This window comes from Spea bombifrons, chromosome 9 (assembly GCF_027358695.1).
Source record: "Spea bombifrons isolate aSpeBom1 chromosome 9, aSpeBom1.2.pri, whole genome shotgun sequence".
NCBI classification, from domain to species: Eukaryota; Metazoa; Chordata; class Amphibia; order Anura; family Pelobatidae; genus Spea; species Spea bombifrons.
Window position 1 is genome coordinate 26,202,195 of NC_071095.1, and position 22,484 is coordinate 26,224,678.

The 22,484-nt window shown below is 40.2% G+C and overlaps 1 protein-coding gene across 1 annotated transcript in view; it reads right to left on the reverse strand.

Moving 5' to 3' along the window:
• Nucleotides 1-10,263: 10,263 nt before the first annotated feature.
• The window catches only part of ARHGEF11 (Rho guanine nucleotide exchange factor 11), a 48,703-nt gene continuing 36,482 nt past the window's right edge, over nt 10,264-22,484 (reverse strand). The window contains exons 25-41 of the mRNA XM_053474696.1: nt 22,238-22,425; nt 21,894-22,040; nt 21,413-21,492; nt 21,126-21,251; nt 20,658-20,775; nt 19,947-20,125; nt 19,476-19,551; nt 18,835-19,002; nt 18,571-18,658; nt 18,156-18,260; nt 17,665-17,747; nt 17,321-17,548; nt 16,518-16,934; nt 14,680-14,775; nt 12,138-12,427; nt 11,257-11,443; nt 10,264-10,337 (exon numbers count right to left, since the gene is read on the reverse strand). Of these exons, the coding sequence (XP_053330671.1) occupies nt 10,288-10,337; nt 11,257-11,443; nt 12,138-12,427; nt 14,680-14,775; nt 16,518-16,934; nt 17,321-17,548; nt 17,665-17,747; nt 18,156-18,260; nt 18,571-18,658; nt 18,835-19,002; nt 19,476-19,551; nt 19,947-20,125; nt 20,658-20,775; nt 21,126-21,251; nt 21,413-21,492; nt 21,894-22,040; nt 22,238-22,425 (2,626 nt within the window). The 3' untranslated portion in view covers nt 10,264-10,287. The remainder of the gene's footprint in view (nt 10,338-11,256; nt 11,444-12,137; nt 12,428-14,679; nt 14,776-16,517; nt 16,935-17,320; nt 17,549-17,664; nt 17,748-18,155; nt 18,261-18,570; nt 18,659-18,834; nt 19,003-19,475; nt 19,552-19,946; nt 20,126-20,657; nt 20,776-21,125; nt 21,252-21,412; nt 21,493-21,893; nt 22,041-22,237; nt 22,426-22,484) is intronic.

Consider the following 22,484-nt stretch of genomic DNA (forward strand, 5'->3'; position numbering starts at 1 on the left):
ACAGCGTGTCCATGTGGACGTCTTCATACGGACGGTAGTTCAGCACACAAGGAGGCCAAATGTCTCCACTGGGAAGATCTTCACCCATTTCCAGACTTATTTGGGACACCGTTCTCATGTGCACATCTTCGTATGGCCGGTAGTTAAGCACATAAGGAGGCTCCATGTCTCCACTGGGAAGATCTTCACCCATTTCCAGGCTTATTTCGGATACCGTCCTCATGTGAACGTCATCCACCTCGCAGGCGGGATCGTAAGGCGGCTCGTTCTCTTCCACGCCGTAGAAGATGATGTTTTTATAACACAGATTTCTGAAACAATCCTCCTTTGATATATCCATCTCTATATTCTCTCACTGAAGTCAATAGCACACTACAAAAGGCAGCAGGTAGCAACGGACTGCTCCGTTCCTGATCTACACTGCTGAGTGCGCTTCACCATCTCTGATGTCATAGAGCAGTAGAACCGACAACTATCCTCCATACCAACACACCGTATCCAACGCAAACAAAACAAAAACCAGCAGACAAAATTATATCAGAAACACTATAATCTATTAAATATGATTACATACGCATCCTATCCCCGGGTTTTCACTATATACATATCTATCTACAGGCAGAACCCGGGTATAGGATGCGCAGTAAACTGTATCATTAAACAGATTAGTCTTCATCTTATGTAGCATAATCACACATTCTACAGAACGGCTGGCCGCGCATGGAAGGAGCGAACAGTCAGTTGACTCGATGCCAGTTGCTAAATACGATCACCAACGGATGAAGAATAAACGGACACTTTAAACCAGATAAATGAAGGCAAATGTGAGAAACGGAACAGGAGATGGAAATAACGGACAACGCAACCAGCACGGGAAGTGATATCGCGTTAGAAGAATTAAATGAGGATTATGTGGAAAAACTATATTTCTGAAATACCCATACGAGGACGTCCATATGATGTCGTTATCAGAAATATGTCTCGAAATGACTCCCCATGCCGATAATTGTCCAACTCATGCAAGAGGCTAAAACCCCAAGTTCCATGGATTCTCCCAACGATTCCCCTCCTTTTACCCTCTCCCCAAATCAAAACCACTTCATAATAAATGAAAATGGCCCAAAATCTAGCTGGTTATTTGTTGCATTTTATACACTCTTACTATTTGATTATTACAGACCTACAATGGTTCCCGTTACAATATATTTTTATTCTCTTTATTTTCCTTCTGTTCCCCAAATCGTATTGTGCAGTGTATTTTTCACGGTTTGCTCTGTAATAACCTTCTTGAATGCATGGAGGTAAATATTACACGATGAAATAATTATTTCCGGGAAGGGTTTGAGCGTTCCACAGTACCAGCAATGGCGCTTCTAAGGCTGCATTTAGAGATCAGAATGGATCCCCCACAAGGGGCATCTACGCAGGGCAGAGCCTGAACATCGGGGCTGCCCTAACTTCACACTTGGGAGGCCCTTTTCTGGTTGCGTGTAAGAAAATAATTATTGGTCTGTGTTTGAAAGACATTCATTACATGGCGGCGTACGCCCATTTTAAAAGTGTTTAGGAGGCGATCAACTAACACCCCAGGACGGGCTGTGACGAGCTGAGTGAGTTTCAGGGTCATGCGTATACAAGCATTCTCAGTGCATTCTCTCTTCTCAGCTGGCGTTAGAACTGAACCCATGCCGTGGTTTATTTGGTCTGCGAAAAATATGTACGGAAACTGTAGTTGGTGTTTACTACAGCGCTCACTTGGGTCAAGTAATCTATGAGAGCTAGATTGGCTTTTTCCAACAAGAGACGCATATTAATAACTTCTTCCCGCAAACCTCTCGATCTCCCAATTTGGCGAAAACCTGCATTGACTCATCAAATCGTTTTTGGCAGAAGAGGTTGAAGGCATAAAGGTTCTGAATGTGGTGGATCTGCTGCCTCTTCTCAGTGACTGCATCGTCTTTCATTCTCTAAAAAGAGGAAACATTCAGACAGAAAAAAATGATCAAACATACACAGGACAGGCGATTCATCTTAGAGATATTTCTCATGTGTTCTTTACTAGGAATGTCTGGCCTTTATCTATAGCTGGATATTAAAATCACTATAAAATATAACCCCTTCAATGTTACAAATACAAGTGCAATCTCTTATTTAATAAACCAAAGGATGGCTTTTAGGCATGGAGCAAAAGGGGTTGCACGGCATTACAATAACCAGCCAACTTGATAGTCAATGGCATTGGAGCAAACAGTCAATGTACCCACAACTAGCATGTGGGTCAGGTTACTCACCGCCAGCTGCAGCGCAAGCTCAAAATGATTATCCCGGAGCAACTGCTGTATCTGAGTGGCAATAGACACCGGAACCAGCCTCCAGACAGTTCTCTCCGTTGCAAATAATTAAATACTAAGTTTGGGTGCTTGTTGATGGAATAGTTAATATCCAGCACGCGCACAATGAGTTATGGAGTGTTTCCGAATGACATATCTCACCCATAGCCATAGGGATATCTGTCCAGTTTAGGGCACACTTGGGTGTACACGTGCCCTCCTCGTTCAGCAAAACGGTAAGGTCACACCACAATTGGACAAAAAAAACAGCAATATGACTTGGCATGATAGGAGTGTGATTGCTGTTAGCAATCACACTCCTATCATGCCAAGTCAGCCAGTACATGCTGGTACAGGGTGGCCTCCCTCTGCCTTCTCTGGTATTGCACAGAGGAAGCAGGACTGGAGCAGAGTCTTGTGATGTCACGGGAACTCTGCTGGGTTCCGCTTCCTCTATGCAGTACAAAAGACCCTCCCACAGGTAAGTAGCAGGGCTCTTGTTGTAGCAGCACTCGAGGTGCGGCCCGCGTAAGATCGGTTGTCCTGGCATACATCACATTAAGCATTTTTTCCCCTTTTGCGTTTCTATGAAAATAACTCCCATTATTTTCTATTGCAGGAGCCGTCATCTTCAGGTCACATTTTAAACCGTCGTCACAATCGTAAACAACCTCTATTATAAAAGATTCATGAAGAGCAAGAATTGTGCTACGATGTCCAGCTAATGCAACAGTCTCCGAGGGCTCTTGGCAAATGAATGGCAATGGCATGATATTTGGTGCGCATCAGAGCTGGAAGCCATCGTGATATAAAGTGATTCAATCCCCACGCATATTAGTTACTTTCCAAATCAGATGCCTTACCTGCTGAATCTTCTTTGCAAAGTTTTTGTTCAATTTCTCAAAGTCAGTTTAAACTGGTTGCATCCTAGAAACAAAGCAAATAAGTAATATTTGATGAATATGCCCAAAAATATGCACTAAATTGTCTTTAAAGGGACACCACAGCAATCATATCCTCTTTAGTGCATATGACAGCTGAGAGGCCCCTTTAAATTGACATGGTGTCCCCTTTGAAAATACTGGGAGGATTTTGAAGACCCCCCAACACATTTGCCCCTCCATGTCTTATATTATATTATCCCTTAAACAACCGCATTAAAGCCCATGCATGTAACTGCGTACACTTACATATTTAGACAGGAGCCATATTTATTAAGAGTCATTTTGGAGCAACAACCCAGATGTCCAGCAACCACAACTACAGATACTAACTGCAATCCTCACCAAAATCACTTAATATCGCGAAAAGTGAGCGTAATGACACAGAATTAACAGACTATTATGTGTTGCTGTTGACTAAACCACCCAGGATCATTTTTTCAATTGGTTACATTTAGCAAAAGTCCGGATTTTAGATGGAAATTCAACACCAGACTTAAAGGCTTCATTTTATTTAAATCATCAATTATTATTGGGTATTGCAAAAACACTCACCCTGCTCCTTCTTCACGCGATATAACAGGAGATGCCCTTGTTTTTTTCCGACGAGAAGCCATTCCTCTGAAAAAAAGAAGAGAATTTATTTGTAAAAATCCTCTGTATTAATTATAATTTTGTACAAAAAAAAAATATGACTCCTTGTATTGGAATCCATGATTAAAAATAAAAATTTTTTGCTTATATACATTTACGTAATAATTATATTAAATGATATTATTTAAAGTTTGATATGCATAATTCTTTAGTGTTTTCAATGGGATATTCTTGGAGAATTTTGTCTAAAATCATCTGTTTTGTGTTCTTTTCTACCCTATTTTTTTAACCCTGTAAAGCAAGAATTATGGGAGAAACACGATCTCAGTAGTATTAAGATGTTACTAAATAACAACAATACACACCCTGAGTTACAAAAACAAAAATATTTGTAATCATCACACATACAAAAACAAAACTGATAATAACAAACAAGACATAGCATTTCACACACACACACGTACGTGAGTGATGACGTAATGCTATAATTAACCGTATTGTGTCACACTCGAGATTCCATAGCATCACATCACGTGACGTCACATCTAACGCTATTAATTAGTTAATACACTATAACAATAATAATAATGTTGAGTAATGGCGATTAAAGGCTGTCTGCTGTCACTTGGGCCTCAATTACAACCCCTCATACAAGTAAGTGATTTCACCCTGTCCTGTCACTCAATACCCCTGGCGGAAGTCCACACTAACCCTCACAGTTCACAAAATGATAATAAGCTGTCACTACGGCTTTGCTCATGTCCGGTAGACAACCCGCATGCCCCAGTCTTTGCCCCGGTCTTTGCCCCGGTCCTTACCCCCAGGCTGCCAGACACTCTATCTGCAAGGGCAGCTTCTCCAAAATCAGCACCGGCTCAAAAGCGTCATGCATAGCAGCTGCGGCCTGGACCTCCCAACCAGGCCTCGGGCTCTCCTAGGCAACCGAGTGACCCTCGCGACCAAATCTCCGCTGAATATATCGAAAGCGAGGCGAAAATAGTTAGAAGGTAAGGTAAGCGAACGACGGCTTCCCACACAGGGCAAAAACACATGCCACTTCTTCCTGGTACAAAGCCCCGCCCATTCACTCATAAACCCCGCCCCATGGGAAGATCATGTGCCACAGGAGGACACATTTGTCAAGGACTCCAACTCCCATCACGTACTGTCACTCACATGCCTGTTACTGAGTAAGGAGAGAGTGCGGAGAGTGCTAAGTCTTTCCATACCTGGGAACTCTCAGGGGGCAAAGAGACTGCAACCCAAAGCATCGGACTTCACTCTGCCCAGGTATCTCTGCCTCCCCTTTGCCCCGTTAGCAGAACACAGTGGCTTGAACACAGGTGACTTTTATTTTTACTTGGTGACAAGTACTGCTTTTCATAAGACAGAGGGAGCAGATGTTATTGTTCTCCGGAGAAAATCTCTTTTCCCCTTTTCAGCAAAGTTTATACCTAAATTACACTTTTATATATGCTATTATATATACATATTTTATTATATATTCGAATATATTATTATATATATTACATTCTAAATATATTCTCATATTACATACATATATAAATAATAATCATAAAATGTAACAATACTAATAGTAATAATATTATTAATAATAGTAGTAATAATATTATTAATAATAGTAGTAATAATAATAATGATAGATGCTGTATTAGTGATGTAACACTTTGTGTAATAATGTATCAACGTCCTCATTACTCGTGCTGCATTTTATTAAAGCTGAATCATTACAATTCTCCAAAATGACAAGATTTTTTATCTTTCACTTACATTATCTGCAGCGCTAGCGCACGCTATTGCTGGTGATCATGTGACATTAGGGTGCCCCCCGTTATGCTCAATGCTTGGTGAATGAGCTCAGTAAATCGCCCCAACACATGCATTTGTAGCTGACCACCGTGCAGTAAGATAAGTACTTTCATCCAAAGTAACCCTCACCCCCATTACCCCTTCACAGCAAGTGAAGTGCTTTTGTGTTAAAGAAGACGATACATTTCTCCAGCAGCACATCTCCTGTTTGCTGTCCTTTGTGCTTAATATAATTGGATATATAATAATATATAATATCCTATTATTACTGTTTAATATGAGGGAAGCACATGCTTCATCCGCAGCTACAGCGGAATCTTTGTGTTTAATATAATTGGATATATAATAATATATAATATCATATAATAACGGTTTAATATGAGGGAAGCACATACTTCACCCGCAGCTACAGCGGAATCTTTGTGTTTAATATAATTGGATATATAATAATATATAATATCATAAAATAATGGTTTAATATCAGGGAAGCACATACTTCACCCGCGGCTACAGCGGAATCTTTGTGTTTAATATAATTGGATATATAATAATATATAATATCCTATTATTACTGTTTAATATGAGGGAAGCACATGCTTCATCCGCAGCTACAGCAGAATCTTTGTGTTTAATATAATTGGATATATAATAATATATAATATCATATAATAACGGTTTAATTTGAGGGAAGCACATACTTCACCCGCGGCTACAGCGGAATCTTTGTGTTTAATATAATTGGATATATAATAATAAATAATATCATATAATAACTGTTTAATATCAGGGAAGCACATACTTCACCCTCAGCTACAGCGGAATCTTTGTGTTTAATATAATTGGATATATAATAATAAATAATATCATATAATAACTGTTTAATATCAGGGAAGCACATACTTCACCCGCAGCTACAGCTGAATCTTTGTGTTTAATATAATTGGATATATAATAATAAATAATATCATATAATAACTGTTTAATATCAGGGAAGCACATACTTCACCCGCAGCTACAGCGGAATCTTTGTGTTTAATATAATTGGATGTATAATAATATATAATATCATATAATAACGGTTTAATATGAGGGAAGCACATACTTCACCCGCGGCTACAGCGGAATCTTTGTGTTTAATATAATTGGATATATAATAATAAATAATATCATATAATAACTGTTTAATATCAGGGAAGCACATACTTCACCCGCAGCTACAGCGGAATCTTTGTGTTTAATATAATTGGATATATAATAATAAATAATATCATATAATAACTGTTTAATATCAGGGAAGCACATACTTCACCCGCAGCTACAGCGGAATCTTTGTGTTTAATATAATTGGATATATAATAATATATAATATCATATAATAACTGTTTAATATCAGGGAAGCACATACTTCACCCGCAGCTACAGCGGGATCTTTGTGTTTAATATAATTGGATATATAATAATAAATAATATCATATAATAACTGTTTAATATCAGGGAAGCACATACTTCACCCGCAGCTACAGCGGAATCTTTGTGTTTAATATAATTGGATGTATAATAATATATAATATCATATAATAACTGTTTAATATGAGGGAAGCACATACTTCACCCGCGGCTACAGCGGAATCTTTGTGTTTAGGCTTTTTATGAAATTGTCCCATTTATGACACTCTCCCAGCCACTAATGATACCTCGAGACTGAGAGGGTGGATGATTGCTCTGCTATACAAATGTGCAGATTGCAGAGTGTATTGTTCTGTATATACAATACAATTTGTAACAATGCATCCCGGGAACATGAATACAGAAGTAGGGGAAGGTGATTGGAGATTATACAATGGGCCATTTTAGGAATATCAGTTTTAAAGTGTTTTATATGCAGGGAAACGACGGTCTCTCGTTTTCGAATGTATCTGTTCCTCTTGGTCTGTCAACTCTAAATTTGTCACAGCCTTTGAATGTATGGACTGTATGAGGCGCTGCAGAAATAATAATAATAATAATAATAATAATAATAAATAATAATAACAATGAAGCAGTTCTATGTCCAAAAGCAGACAGTGCTAGGTCGCCCTCTGCTGGAGAAGAAGCACAACTACATTAAATTACATTACATTACATATAAATCAAGGTTCTTGCTCAGGATATTTCTGTTCTTGCACCAGGGCTAAGAATATTTTTTTTTCTTGCATGTTGACATCTATGATTTTTATTTGTTCTATATTGATGCAAACATGCATGGAATGTGACATGGCTGAATCGCTATATCTTTACATTTCCTCAGTAAAAATACATCATATTCTCAGAAATAATAGAGGAGGGGGTGTGTGTGTGTGAGAGAGATATGTGCAGTGTAACTGTGTTGGTCCAATGGTGGAATTTCGTAATATATGCAGAAATGTTAGAAATTGTCATTTGCTGGCTATGAGCGGATATTTACCTTTAATTTGTTTCATAAACCTATATAATTTTGTAGGGAGATATATTTGTGTGAGAGCTCTGCCTAATCCACTCAGAATTGTATCATTATATGATTATTAAATATCAGGCAGAGGCCGTGCACCCAGGTAATGGCTGCTTAGCAGTAGAGAGGGCGTGCGCCCACACGGGGTTAAAAAAGACCTGCGTGGATTTGCTTATACAGACCGTCACCACGATTCACCACGTTGCTGAGTTTTTGGGCACGGCTTCGGGTCACCGTGGCAGGGATTCGGCGGTTTGTGGGTGAGCATTTGAGTTCTGGTCATGTTACATAATCATGTTTGGAAGCGTGTTCTCTGTAATGGTTTCTTCTTTGTGTCTTTGTGCCATTCAAGCAGCGTGTCCTGGAAGCTGTAGATGCCTTCTCGTCACCATTGCCAGGTGGTTCCTGGGTCTGGGGCTACTATTGTTCAAGATAACTGGTGTCCCCCACAAGGAGTGGGGGGCTGTATCTAAGTAAAGCACACTGGGGCATTAACATTTTTAGCGTATCCACATTAATCCTGTTACACTCCTTATCCAATTCAGCTTGCTGTGCGATGACATCATCACGCAGTGCCTGCAGGTGTGCCGGTAGTGATGTCACACGTGATCCTGCAGATGTGATAGCATGACGTAACGCATGCGTGTTTGGGGCAGTGCAGATGGCTGTAAAGGAAAATACTTTAACTTATAGTAATTCTGGTTAAAAACAACATTCCAACTAAACCGATACCTTTCAGGCAGAACACGCAAAGTCCTTTGGAACAGGAACTGAAGTCACGAACACTTATGATTTCCTGTGTAATAAAACAGACATGACAGAAAGGAGGCCCCCCATGGCTTCCGTGTTTCAGACACATGTGTATCAAAACCACACCGCCCGATAGTTGCCTTTCCTATTTACATGTATGTTAATAAAGACGTCACTTTAACAATATAAGCTTGTTTGCTAGATGGCGATGAAGTGTATAGAAAGTGATTCTGGTAATTTTATATGCAAATTCTAGGTTTTTGTATCAATCCGAACAGATAATATTGGCACGAGTCTCCGCCAACTGGCAGAGGCCGCCCATGTGATTTACAAAATTACTAAATCATAAATCATTCCTGAGAGTATATTGTGCAGTTTGCCAAGAAAGTAGCCTGCAACTTCTAAAGTGCAAGCTGTTTTCCCATTATTTTCTTTCTTTGGTGAAATAAATAATAAATAAATAATAAAAATAGTCAGTTATTTTTGAAGTCTAATGGCATCTTAAGCAATATGCAAAGCCAGCCTGGAATTTTTCTTAGGGAAAAAAATAAAAAAAAGGCAATTTAACTGCACCCCCCCCTTAAAAAAACAAACAAATCCATGGTATGCTCACATTAGATTTTTACAGATTATTAAAAAAATAAATCACAAATTTAAATGGTCACTTTGCAGAACACCAGTGGTAAAAAGCCTGCTTTATTACAAGTCAGAAGAGGGCAGGGGGAAGGACGAAAAAAAAAAAAAAAAAACGAAAAAAACTATTTACAAAATAAAACAAAAAAATGCACATACATACATATTTGTACAGGAAAAAAAAAAATATAACAGAGGGGGCAGCCCGTGCGCAGATACAAGGGCTTCTCGTAATCGGAAATAGTGCATTTTCTACAGAATAAACTCTCCGCAGCGCAGAAGGGCATCAGAAGCAAGGCAGAACGTCTCCCCGCGTGTAACGCCGTCCGTAAGAGGTCTCGCTTACTTGGATTTTTTTTAGCCAGGGCCTTCGCGAGGAACATGCCACAGCAACAGCATGCGTTTCAGAAGGGGAAACACTTTTTGTTTTGTTTTTTTTTTCCAGCAAGAGTGAATTATTCTTTTTTTGTTTTAAATAGGTATATAACTATACATATACATATATGTGTGTAATTAAGCTAACATGCTTTTCTTTCTTCCAAAAATAATAATTCCAGTTTTTTTTTTTGTTTTTTTTTTTTTTAAAGTATTTTTCTCTTTGTCAGTCCCGGTTATTTACAGACCTTGCTGATCCCCAAAAAAAAAAACGGTTTCCATCTCAAAGTCTTGCATACCACGATGGCCATTTGAACAGGTATGGGGGGTAGAGACAGCCATATTTCTTGGCTGCGGGGGCACGTCGTTAAAATCCCATGTTGTAATCGATAGCGTTGGCTTGTGATTCTGACAGGCCTATAATAAAAATAAAAAATAAAAAAAAAGAGAAAAGATGAATACAAAAACAAATACGTTGTGAAACAGATTTTTTTCAGATTTTGACCATTTGTTTGCGGGCAACGAATTTCGTTTCTTGCCCTTTCAGTTCGGACAAAATTCTGAGGGCCCCCCCCCACCAGTCAAGAAAAAAACATTTTAAACATTTTTAAAATTTCTCCTTTGTTTTTATTTTCTCTTTTTCGGCTCCCTCCGCATTTTCGAACATTCATACCTGAGATACAGGCATCTAAGCAGCATGCCCCCATACCTCTTTAACTGACAATTGTCAGTTGTTAATAAAGTTGCGCGGTGACGTCATCGCATCATTGCGCGAGACGTCACCGGGCAGATCGGGTGGCCCCGGTGATGCCCTTCAGTTTGAGGGGCAGATCGCCGGGGTAGGTGGTGATGGGGGTCCACAGACCTCCATCAAGGTAAGGTAGTGCTAGTGACGGCATGGTGCCGTCGTTAGCACCTGACTGGTACTGCTAGCGGCGGCGCCATGCCGTCGTTAGCAGTCAAGGGGTTACAGATTCGGCGGGGGGGCAACAGGGGGGGCAAGGAATAACCTAGGGGGGGCAATTGCCCCCCCTTGCCCCCCTGTAGCGACGCCACTGCTAATACATAATAAGATCTACATCTAAATATATTGTAGAAAAATTATTTATGGATTTAGAGTAAAAAAAAACAAAAAAAAAACTATTACAATAGATTAATGGTCTTTTCTCATTATTTTAGTTTTAAAGTAACAACGTGACCGGTCGTTCCAGATTCAAAACAGACTGTATAAGTTTTAGTCCCGCCACGAAGCCCAGCTAACCAACTCGTGATAACTTGTGACGTGGGAATACGTAGTATGCGTTACAAAAAGGATGTTATTTACTAAGATCCTTACCGTCACGGCGGAGGGACACAGAAATGCTGTTTCTTACGAAGAAGAGAGAGTTGCTAGTAACGCTGGGTTCGTGGTGCGAGCGCGAGTGCTTCTCCTCCTCCGTTGGGGTCTCATAGCTATTGTTTGTTTCTTCAGCCGCCCTTTGTCCCAAGGACCTTAAAAGCTCTTGATGCGCCGACTCCACTTCCTGCATTGATAGAAGAAAAAGAGACGGTTTATTTACACAATCACAGATTCTATTTTATGAAGGACTCCTGCAGCCGACAGGAAAACTTCTTCCATGGATAATGGGAAATGTAGTTAAAGTTAGAGCCATCTGTCAGCTATATGTCAAAACCTTAATCAACAAAGCAATGACAAAATACGTTTTCATGATCAGAATCAGGTAGAAACAAAATCTGACCACCTAGAAAATCACATGATTTTTTTTTGTTTGTTTTTTTTGCCCGTGTCCCTTTTCTAGCCTGGTTTTTCTCCCCATTCATCCAATGTAGATTACTAAATGTACCTTGCGGCTCAAAGCGTGCAACAGCACTGCATTTGCGGTGGCCATCAAGCTCAAGCAATTCATGACTCAAGGTCTAAGTCCAGCGAAAAAGTGGCAGACTTGACAAGGCCGAATGGGACTGATCTGTCGCGATAAGCGTGCCAATGAGCCCCATACATTTTTATCCTGACGTTTCCTTTGTCTTTACAACCTTAAATTTTATGTTGTATATATTTTTTACTGGAACATTGTATTGTACAATAAAAACGTTTTATCTAAGTGGAAAAGAGTCTTGTTTATTAAAAAAGTTCAGCTCAAGATGCCCAGAAGTCTCAACGGGAACCAGCGATTCAACCCAAGAGCGGAAAATACCCAATCCAGATATCAACCTCACCTTTAACTTATGAAGCTTGGCCGTTAGCTGCTCGATCGTCCGGAAGATCATATCTACATCCTGAATAATCAAATTGGGTGGAAGTACATCTGAAGAAGGGGGTTCACTTTCAGTACTCCTAGCTGAGGGGCTTGGACCTTCTGACTGCGGGTTGGTTTTATCCCGAAATTTAGACAAACAAGGGCTTTCTGGCCGCTCGGAGTAGCCACTTAGATCACATTCTTCTTTGTGTTCTTCTTCGGGAGGGGACAGTGCAGGAACAGATGGCATGACCACATAAAACATATTTCCTAATATGCAGGGGTGGAGAGAGATAGGGGTTAGGATAGCGGTCAGATGTATTTATTAAGACAAAAATACATGCAACAAGCCATCGTATTCTGGGGGTGAATGACTTTGGAAGACATTCTAACCATTCTAATCCAACACTTAATGAGCAAAGGCACCCTTACTGATCCAGCTCGTGCCCAGGCTCAAGACAGTGTTCAAAACGGGATTAGCAAATTCAATCTCAGGTTTTGCGGCATTCAACAAAACATGTTAATTGGGGGGGGGGGGATGCGGGTTAAAAGACCTTAAAGAAAGGTCTTCAAGAGATGAATGTAGATGATGGAGATTAAAAACAAAACAAAAGCTTAAATGTGAGTTAGGTTAATACGAGGCATCACCCTTAAAAAGGCCAGAATAAGTGTAAATAAAACCTATAATCATTTCGATGTTGTTTGATAGGACATTATCGGAAATATACGTCCAGGAATTGGAAGCAGCAAAGATGGACTTTTGTAGGGTATACAGAAACAACGCTTAACTCACAATTAAAGGAAAATATTGGACACTCCAGAAATCGCCTCTAATGGAACTCAACATATGTCCAAAATGGCTTCCTTTTTTAAGAAAGCCCCTCATTCCAGGATAGCGAATGTAATATGTTTTATTAAATATACCCCTTGACCCACTGGTAGCATCTCATCATGGACAAACCAACGCCAAAGAAATCTGTTCAACAAATTTTAGCCTATTTAAATCAAAAGAAACCAAAAACACATATCTGTTAAAAACGTTTCCAAATAATTGACTATCATCTACAATACAAGAGAAATTTATCCTAGTATTAAATCTTAATTAACTTTGAAAATGGGAGAACACCTTTAAAAAATCTATATATAAACAAATATATGTATTAGATTTAAATGTTCCCATGTAAAACGAAGCTATAATCTTCACTTGTATTGCTATTTCACTAATTCGTTTGAAATTAGTGGAAAACGCCTAACCACGTAACCTAGAGCCGGGTTTCTGACACAAAATGGACTGCCGGCCAAATACAAATTCGCTTTTTAATCAACTGAACATTTCTAAAGTTGAATCCTTTTCTTTTGTCCCTGCCCAGACTCCACGATGATAACACCGACAACACCGCCATGAGACCAGATGTGAAAATATAAGGACATTTTGTGTTCTAGAGCAGAGTTTCTCGATTGTGGTGCGAATATTCATTAAAAACATTGTCCTGAGCTTATTTTTTTTTAAAAAAAGAACCCCTTCCACCGTCATTCTTTTTCATGTACCGAAACATTACATTAGAAGCAATTTTCCATGCGGAGGTCTATTACTGAGCTTGGTTAGTAGCCCGACGCCGCCATACGGTACACCATGACTGGAAGATGACAGAGAAGACACGCCAATATTGGCGGTGGTAGTGGAGGGACATTAAGATATTCAGATAATTCTAACAGGATGAATATGGTCCTAACTATTCAGTAATTTTTTTGGGGACGTGATTACTCTTTCAGGAAGGAGAAGAGACAGATCCGCTTTACATATTACCCTTACAAAAAATTACTGCAGTTTTTCTGAAGTAATACTGCAGTTTTTTGGACATGAAAAAACTGCAATGCTGCACTTTTACTGCAGTATTACTGCACATTTACTGCAGTTTTACTGCATTTGTACTTCACTGTACTGCACTTTTACTGCACATTTACTGCACTTTTTTTTATATTGCAAACCTACAGTTGTAATTCAATGTACTGCAGCTTTATTGCATTTGTACTTCCGTACAAAAATAACTGCAGTAAAAGTGCAGTACAGTGAACTACAAATGCAGTAAAACTGCAGTAAATGTGCAGTAATACTGCAGTAAAAGTGCAGTATTGCAGTTTACAATCCAAACATATGATTGTAACAAAAAGACTCATGACTCTAATTCTTCAAATAAATAGTTTTAGTATGATTTGCTAGACGTGGTTAGTCGAGACACGTAATGGAACGCACAGACACGTGAAGGGTTTACACATGTAGACCTTTAACACAGAACAAGCAGATACGTCAACTTTGGATGCTACATATAATAGAATGTATGTCCTTTTGTAAAGCAGATAATTTGGAATAAAAGGGTGATGCCACTTGAGCGTATGCAAAATGATGATAATGATGATGATGATGATGATGATGACGAGAGACAGACAGAGATGGGTCATCTGTTTGGCAAAGCCCTCCTTCTCCTGTCCACCTCGCAACTCAGAAGATAATTATTTTTTACCATCTAAATTAGTTCCACCGCCAGCTTCCTGCAACACTCTCTCTGATTGGCTGCTGTCTGGCAACGGTATGACATCATTATTTCCCACCACCTCAGCTGTGCAGAAAACACCAGAGGGAGAAAAGGATAAAAGAAAAAAAAACAAAAAAACAACACAAAACATAAAATAAAAACAAAAAAAAACATAAAAAAAATAAATAAAACAGAGACAAAATAAGAAAAAAAAAGAAGGGGAGGGGAAATTGGAAAGATAAAAACAAAAACAAAAAAAGATTTTAGAAGATAAAATCAGAAATCAGCTGAAAGAACGTTAGTGTCCAATTTTGATTCATACGGTCAGGAGAAATAAATATGTAAAATACAGCTGTGGGTTACCGCAGGGAGTTAATCGTACTTACAAACGAAAGATGGACAGTCTGGAGTGAGAAATTAAGGAGGACTGAGGTGGACAGGTCTGTTTTCTTTTCCTATATACCCACCACCATAGTTGAAGTATACGTATGTGTGTTTTATGATCCTTTACCCATAGCTATTGATCACATGTAAATGACGTGTTCTTTTATTTTGATGGAGATCCAAGAGACATGCAATTTAGTCCACCGCTAGTTGAAGAAGGTCATCAGCAAGAGTACTTTTATACAATTATACGGCTGCTTATGGCAGGAGCATATCGATGTAAGGAACGAAGGGGAAACGAGAGATAAGCGGTGAGAGAACGAAGAAAGGGGGTTAAGAAAGAAAGAAAAGGAGGCAGGGGGTCAAGTGAGGAAGAAGAGGTTGAAAGGGATGACCGGGCAAGAGACAAGGTGTGTTGAGAGAGTTAGAGGTTGAGAAAGGGGACTTTAACATATCTTGGCTGTGTGCACAGGTCATTTAAATGCTGATGCAATGTCTCTATTGAAAGCGGTATGTTCTACGTGTAAACAATCTGCCAAAATATTATGTGTCCTGTCATTGGGAACATAGCATCCCCCATTTGGTACACCCATGTGTTGCTGTAGATATACAATGGGGTGGGAAGCTTTTATGACATCAAAGAGACGCCATTACGGCCTAAAAGCTACAGTAGCTCTGAGATATGATGTAATATGATATAGCGCATGTAAGCACGGTATAAGTCTGTCTAGTGACAGGAATTGTGCAACACCACTTTTTCAAAAATTTATAAAAACTGGGCTGAGAAATCTCATTTCCAATATCTTATCCCAAAGTACATTAGGTATAAAAATGTAAGCAAGGCCGAATTAAAAAGCAACTCTGCAAGCTAAGAAGAACAAGAGTACACAGTCTGAGAAGGGACTTTTTTAGAGCACGGTTTGGTCTAAACTGCTCTTTACTCCCACATTGAGTTCAAACAAACACAATTTTTGATTTTTTTGCCATGAGAAAGTTTTAGCCAACACCAAGTGAGCTAAGAAAAAATTGGTGCAGTATCTTTAGAATAAAGAACCTTGATGTGAAGCAGCTCTACCACAGAAATCAATCGACCTTTAAAAGACATAAGGGGCCAAAGGTCACATCACTGGTTGGGAGATAAAAGAAAAAAACTAAACATAAAAAGTGAACTACTATGGAAAAAACGGTGAGTATGTATTTACTGATGGGACCTAATAATAGTGAGTGTAGTGATTACCAAAGGTACTTTAGCCATCAAAGGAGCAACTCACACTTTGAGTGCCAAGCTGCGGTACTAACTTGTCAGATCATGTCATACACCAGGCATAGTTGACTCCCTTGAGGTCTTCATTAACCTCGAGAAGGCTTTCCAAACCTACGACCCAGGCTGTGTTATGTGTCTGAAGACTGAGCTATTGGTTTCCAAGAACATTTCTTCTTACCTTTCCGGATAACTTTGTATCCTTTGTCGTGAGAATCCTCAGTAGGAGCTTCTAGCGGCTCAGGCTGGTTTTGGAGGACAGAATTCCCACTCGGATGTCTCTCTACCAGGTTCCAAGGAGTCTCCTCTCCATCTCTAGAGGATGTCAGGTCTCTATGGTCTATCAAAGAAGTGCTACCTTCAGAACTGATGTAGGATTGCGTTTTCAGGTCTCCCCTGCCATCTGCTGGGTCCTCTCCATCTAGAGTCTCTAATACTGTGTCTGTTGTGGTTTCCCAGGGGTGCCCAGATGCCCCGGTAACTGAAGGAGTGGGTGTAAGGTCTTCTTCTGGCTCAGCAACTGGGGCAGTGTGAGATTCATACTCTGAATGTCTCAAGGGAAGCAGGCTGCGCAGGATTAGTTGTCGAAGGTTCTCCACTGGAAGGCAACAGAGAGGTTGTACTTGAACATCAAAATTAAGTAATCATCTTAGAGCTATCACTTATTGTTATTATTTTAATTGAATCGTCTTCTAACAAACCCAAACAAATAGATATAGATGTTAGAAGCATGTGGATTCTTTGCATCCTAACAACAGTTTGCCTCCATGATAATGCTAATTTGATCAGTTCAAGCAATGAGAAAACATGAAACAAAGAAATGCTAAAAAGATCAAATGTCAAAATGTACTGGAAAAAAACAAAGCTTTACAAGACAAAACATAAAGGCTAAGACCTTAGACCAGTAAAATACCAATAAAAGCTAGGCAATGATACGGCCAACGGACGCATGCAGAAAGACTAATTATTACAACAGAAACTCACCATCTTCAAGTGCAGAATCCGCCAGCCCCTCTGTCACAGGAGGCCACTTGTAGGAAGGGTAGGTTGAAGATGAACCTTCAGACCCACCTCCTGCATCCTCCACCTTGGAAGACAGAGGCACCTGCGTAGGCGTCGGGGATTCCTCTTCCTCCGCTTCTTCTGTTTCTGGCTCTTCCAGCAACATATTGGGTTTAGAGTCGGCCATTAAGCCATTCTGGCTCTCGTCTACTAGAATAAATGAACAAGGACAATTTGGCAAACTGGTGGAAGCCATTCGGTGTCCTTGGCTAAGCCACATGCAACATGCTATCAATTGCCACAAAATATCTGTGAAGGAGATGTACCTGATGTAAGGTCCTCCCTGTTGGCCCTTTGTTCGTCATCTGCAGATAGTATAGTTGGGATGCCGGCATCCTGTAAAACCACACTGCAAGAAAGAGGTTGTCGGTGAATTAGAATTACCAAAACAATGTCTGCTTTTAAATCCTGCCAACAAATGCAAACCTGCACGCCCTTCAAACCTCAGCTTTGCAGGAAAAAACACTTCAACTTCATTAAAATGTGTTTTTTCTTGCCTACTCTGCCAATTTTAACATTTTAAGTACAACAGCAGGGGCTTCATTAATTACTGTTGAGTGCGCAAACTCTTTCTAGAAATAATACTTTAACCGTATAAAATTTTGCATCATTCACAATTTTTCTTCAAGGAACGCTTAATAGTCATGTGACCCAAAAGCAGGCACAGATTGGTCGGCCCATTATAATACATGGCAAAGTCGGTGAGCTGAAATTTTTTTGGTATCCCCAAAAACTATGGAGAGTTGATTTACTTTACCTGGCAGAGGGAGGCCTGGAGCCAGATAGTTCCTGAGTGCGTTTTGTCAGACCAGAGGTATTCCTCATGTTACTTTTCGTGGCTTCTTCCAGGAGTTCCTTCCATCTGTATGTGACCACCAAAATAAAGGGTTAAAAGACATCCTTAGAAATCTTAAAGGAGGCTAATCAAAGAATACAAATTTAAGGCCATGGTTTCTAAATAATTTCTATTGAACCCCAAAGTACTTTCCTGATGTAGGACGTTGGTATATAGACAACAGGAGAAAAGCAGGAGAAGGATGACCTGTCAAAGTATCCCTAGCAAAGTTCTTAGAGCCCACCAAACCCTTCTCAATGTAGGCAGCTGCTAACGGGAAACACATGCTCAACCAAGTCAGACTTGATCCAGTACAGTTTTAGGTCACCAGCCTTACGTATTTTTTTCCGAGGACGTGAAAGCCACCAACTCATAGATCTGAGGTCCAAGTTCTGACGTGCAGATAATAAAGAGGGCTTTCTTATCTGTGGGAGAAGTACAAATATTGTTACAGATCACAATGTATGGGAGACTTCATATAAAAAAATCTGGACAATGGCTCATATTGATTTTCAAGAATACAGGGGAATCGATCCAAAGGTTCAAGGCAAAAATAGTGTGTTTAGTGAAGAGCTAAGCTTCGAGGGAGGGTGGCTCTTACCTGTTGCTACCGATCGGACCAGCACAGAGTTGAGTTTGATGACCGGGCTGAAGGTCTGCTTGGTGTCTGTGGACACCATGGGGGTTTTGCTGTGACATTTCAGCACTAATTTCTCATCCTGTTTCTGGAGGAGGACCAGTAGGTCTTCGAGGAGTAGGACATGTAAGTCTTTAGTGGAGATAAGAAGCGACAAAGAAATAAGTACGACTTACAAACTGAGAATTCAGCGAAGAAAACACAAAATAGGTAACATGAATCGCAAGAAGCCGCGGAGAGAGTAGTTGGGTCACGGAATCAGAAGAATAACTTGCTGGTGTCAATATCTGAAAAGATTATAACTCAACCTCGTTTCCCCCATTGGGCACTCTGAAACATTGTTTAGCAAATGTATTAATTAATTAGAACACTTCTTACAACACTTACAAATTCCCAACATGATCCATCTTGAGACAAACAAGTCATTAGTTATCACAAGCAAGTATGTAAAAATTAGGGACGGGCGTCTTGTTGCATGTGTGTAACATTATGTACCATGACAAAAAGCGCCCCTCCTAGGGCATCCCCACCCTGTGTAAACATGACACCTTCTATTTATGATTTTAAATCCATGTATATTGCGATGACTCTTGTTCACTGCATACCTATAGTCTTATCCTTCGTTATCTTCCAGGTTAGAGACCCTTCGTGTATCATGCGCCTTGTTGTCAGGTCTAGGTTCTGTGGACAAACGGGAAATGTAATTAATGGCATTACTTCTGATTTAACAGTAATAATTTTTTTTGACAACGTACCCATTCTATTCAATATGTCATTGCCACCGTGATAGAAACCTTGTACAGTCGGTCTTAAATTTTATGTAGCAAAAGAGAGACAAAGAGCATTTTTGAGTACTAAACGTAAAGACTTGTAGAGTAAGCAGGTGTGGTTGGATTATCTGTATCTACAGACATGGATCTGGACAAATCACCATGTATGCCTTTCTTTCGTAGACCCAAGGATAGCATGACCTTCAGTGTGGCATGAAAAACCCATGGTGGCTTGATTTGGCAGGCCGAAAGACCCAAGAGCCTTAAATGCGGTAAAACTTGCTTACAACATATAATACAGGTTACCTTGAACTCTGCAGCCAGAGGGTTGTGTGTCCTCTCTAGCGATGTAGTGTCCAGACGTTTTTGGTATTCTGCCAGCCGATGCGTGTTCTCTGCCTGTTTGACGGACTCGTTTACGTACTTCAGGATATCGCGGCACCGATCCCGGCAGCGGCAAAGCTTTAGGTGTTCTTGTGTGCCGGCTGTGGGATCAGAACACAAGGTGTCGTATCGCATGAGCCAGGAAAGAATACTTTCACCAGGACTGGATATTTTAATGGTTTGAACTCAAACAGGATACTCTATTGTAAACAGCAGCCATTTTTCCCCCAGTAATCCTTTACTCCATCGCTTTCCTGCTATATTCCAAATGCAAGAACACCTGCCATGTTAACTAATGGCTACAAAAACCCTACCTCTGATCTTCTGGAAGGTGCTCCTCGGACCTCAGGGATACTGCAACATCTTCAGAAACTGAGAAACGCCACTAAACCCTAAAAACTTGTTGTTACAGGCATTAAAGGACGAGGACTCGACCATTAATCCGTTTGCACGCGTCCTCTCTTGGTGTTGGTCTTCCAGTAATGGTTGGAGAAATGGTGGCTTTTTTGTTAAGGTTCCAACAAGAACTTGTATTTTTGTTGCGAGTATCCTGATCTCAAGAATTCTATTATTATTAGCGGGAAGCTCAGCGCCCACCATAGTCTCAAAGCCCTTCATGATCTACGTCCTTACCTTCTGTATGTTTGATGATGTTCTCCAGAAGCAGAGGGTATTTGGTAAGACGTTGCATCTCTGAAACGATCAGGTCTTTTAACTGAAGTCGCCTGCACTGAGGGCTGCTCTCCGCTTCCTGAACATCAAGAAAACAAAAAGATTGTATGAATGAACAAAAGGTTTGAAAAAGCAAGACAGAAAATTATAATAGAAGAGATCAAGTGAAATATAACCCAAAATGTGGATTAAGGGAGAATGTTTATACAGAGGCACAGAAGCCCAGAGACAAGTAGGATACAAGGTGCTTAAGTTTAATATACAGAAGTCCACTGAAAAACATTCTTATAGAATATGTGTATTATGGATCTGCCACGTTGTGGGACTCAAAGAGAAACACATAAAAGCCATGATTTATTTGGTGGGTGCATCATAACACTATGAGAAGAAGCAATTCTAGCCCGATTTCCAGATGTGAAGGTATATTACCTGCATAAAGAGATTAAACCGCGTCTCTTTCCTCTTTTTGCTTTTGATCAGTTCCAGTGCAATTGTTTGGTACGAACAAAACTTGGCGGTTTCTTGACGAACTTCCTCTCCCATGGCGCCGTCGAACTGAACAAAACAATTAATACAATATTACTGACCCAATAAAAAGTTATATTCTACCGCTGTTGGTCCATAACGACCACCAGCAGGCAACCAAGGAAGTTCTAATAATTAACCAAATTTATAATAACCACATGGCTATCGGTCTTATCAGTCTTGATACATACGCGGGAGAGCATGAGGTCACCGATCTCTTTGACAACCGGCCCGTCCTCTCTCACGCGCTTCATGGATTCTGCAAGGGAGTCTGAAAGGACATTGGAGAGGCATCAGAGGTTGAGCAAAGCACTTACTAGAGTCAAGAAATGAACGGAGATAAAATAATTTTATAAAGTTTAGTTCAAGATATTCTATTAATGGCCTGCGATTAAGTAGCTCTGCGTTGGTAGGTAGCCAATCTGCATAACGCGTTTCGCACCCATATTTATCTACGGGGCAAGATATTACCCAAAATCCTATTCCAGCTCCATTTTATGATCCTTCTCACTGCAATTTAGTAGACAATCCAAACGTGGTGCCATCTAGAGAATTTGTCCGTATGGGGAACGTCAATCGTAACATAAAATATCTTCTCTTATTGTGCTTACATATGGAAAAAGGCATTCTGGAAAGAATTCCCTACAGAAAATATGAGGTAGTACATCTTACTGTGGATCTCGATGAGCTCGGGAAGGTTGGGGAAGACTAGCCACAGCTCGTCTTGGGACAGTAGGTTTTCTTTTCGCATCCTCTGGTAGAAAATGAGATCCAGCACTCGGAGGACACGGAGATGGGACGCCTCAGTCACAAACAGTTCTGATTACAGACACGAGAAAGCATTTTACGTTACATGGGCAATGGCCCTAAATCCAAACCTACTCCGGCTGGTCAAACACAAAATGTAGCAAAGTGGAGTGGAGGATGCGCTCCGCTCTGCTGAGATGGCGGCCGTACAGATGACAATTACAAAGAGAATACTTGTATCTGAATCTGTTGTAGAGCGTTACTCTTACCATGTATCACCTCCTGTCTGGCTCTCTCCCTCGGAGTTAGGTTGAGGGCCACGTCCCGACCTACGGTATGCTGCCAATTTTGTGCATCTGGTTCAGGTTCAAGATCAGAAAGTGGACCGGGGTCATCCTCTTGCAGGTTGGAGAGCAGGGAATCTCCAGTAAACCCCAAATTGGGCGACTCCACGCTCCTGGGATAACGGAAGCGTTTCAGTTGTGCTCCGGCGTATTTTATTGCAATGAAAGACGT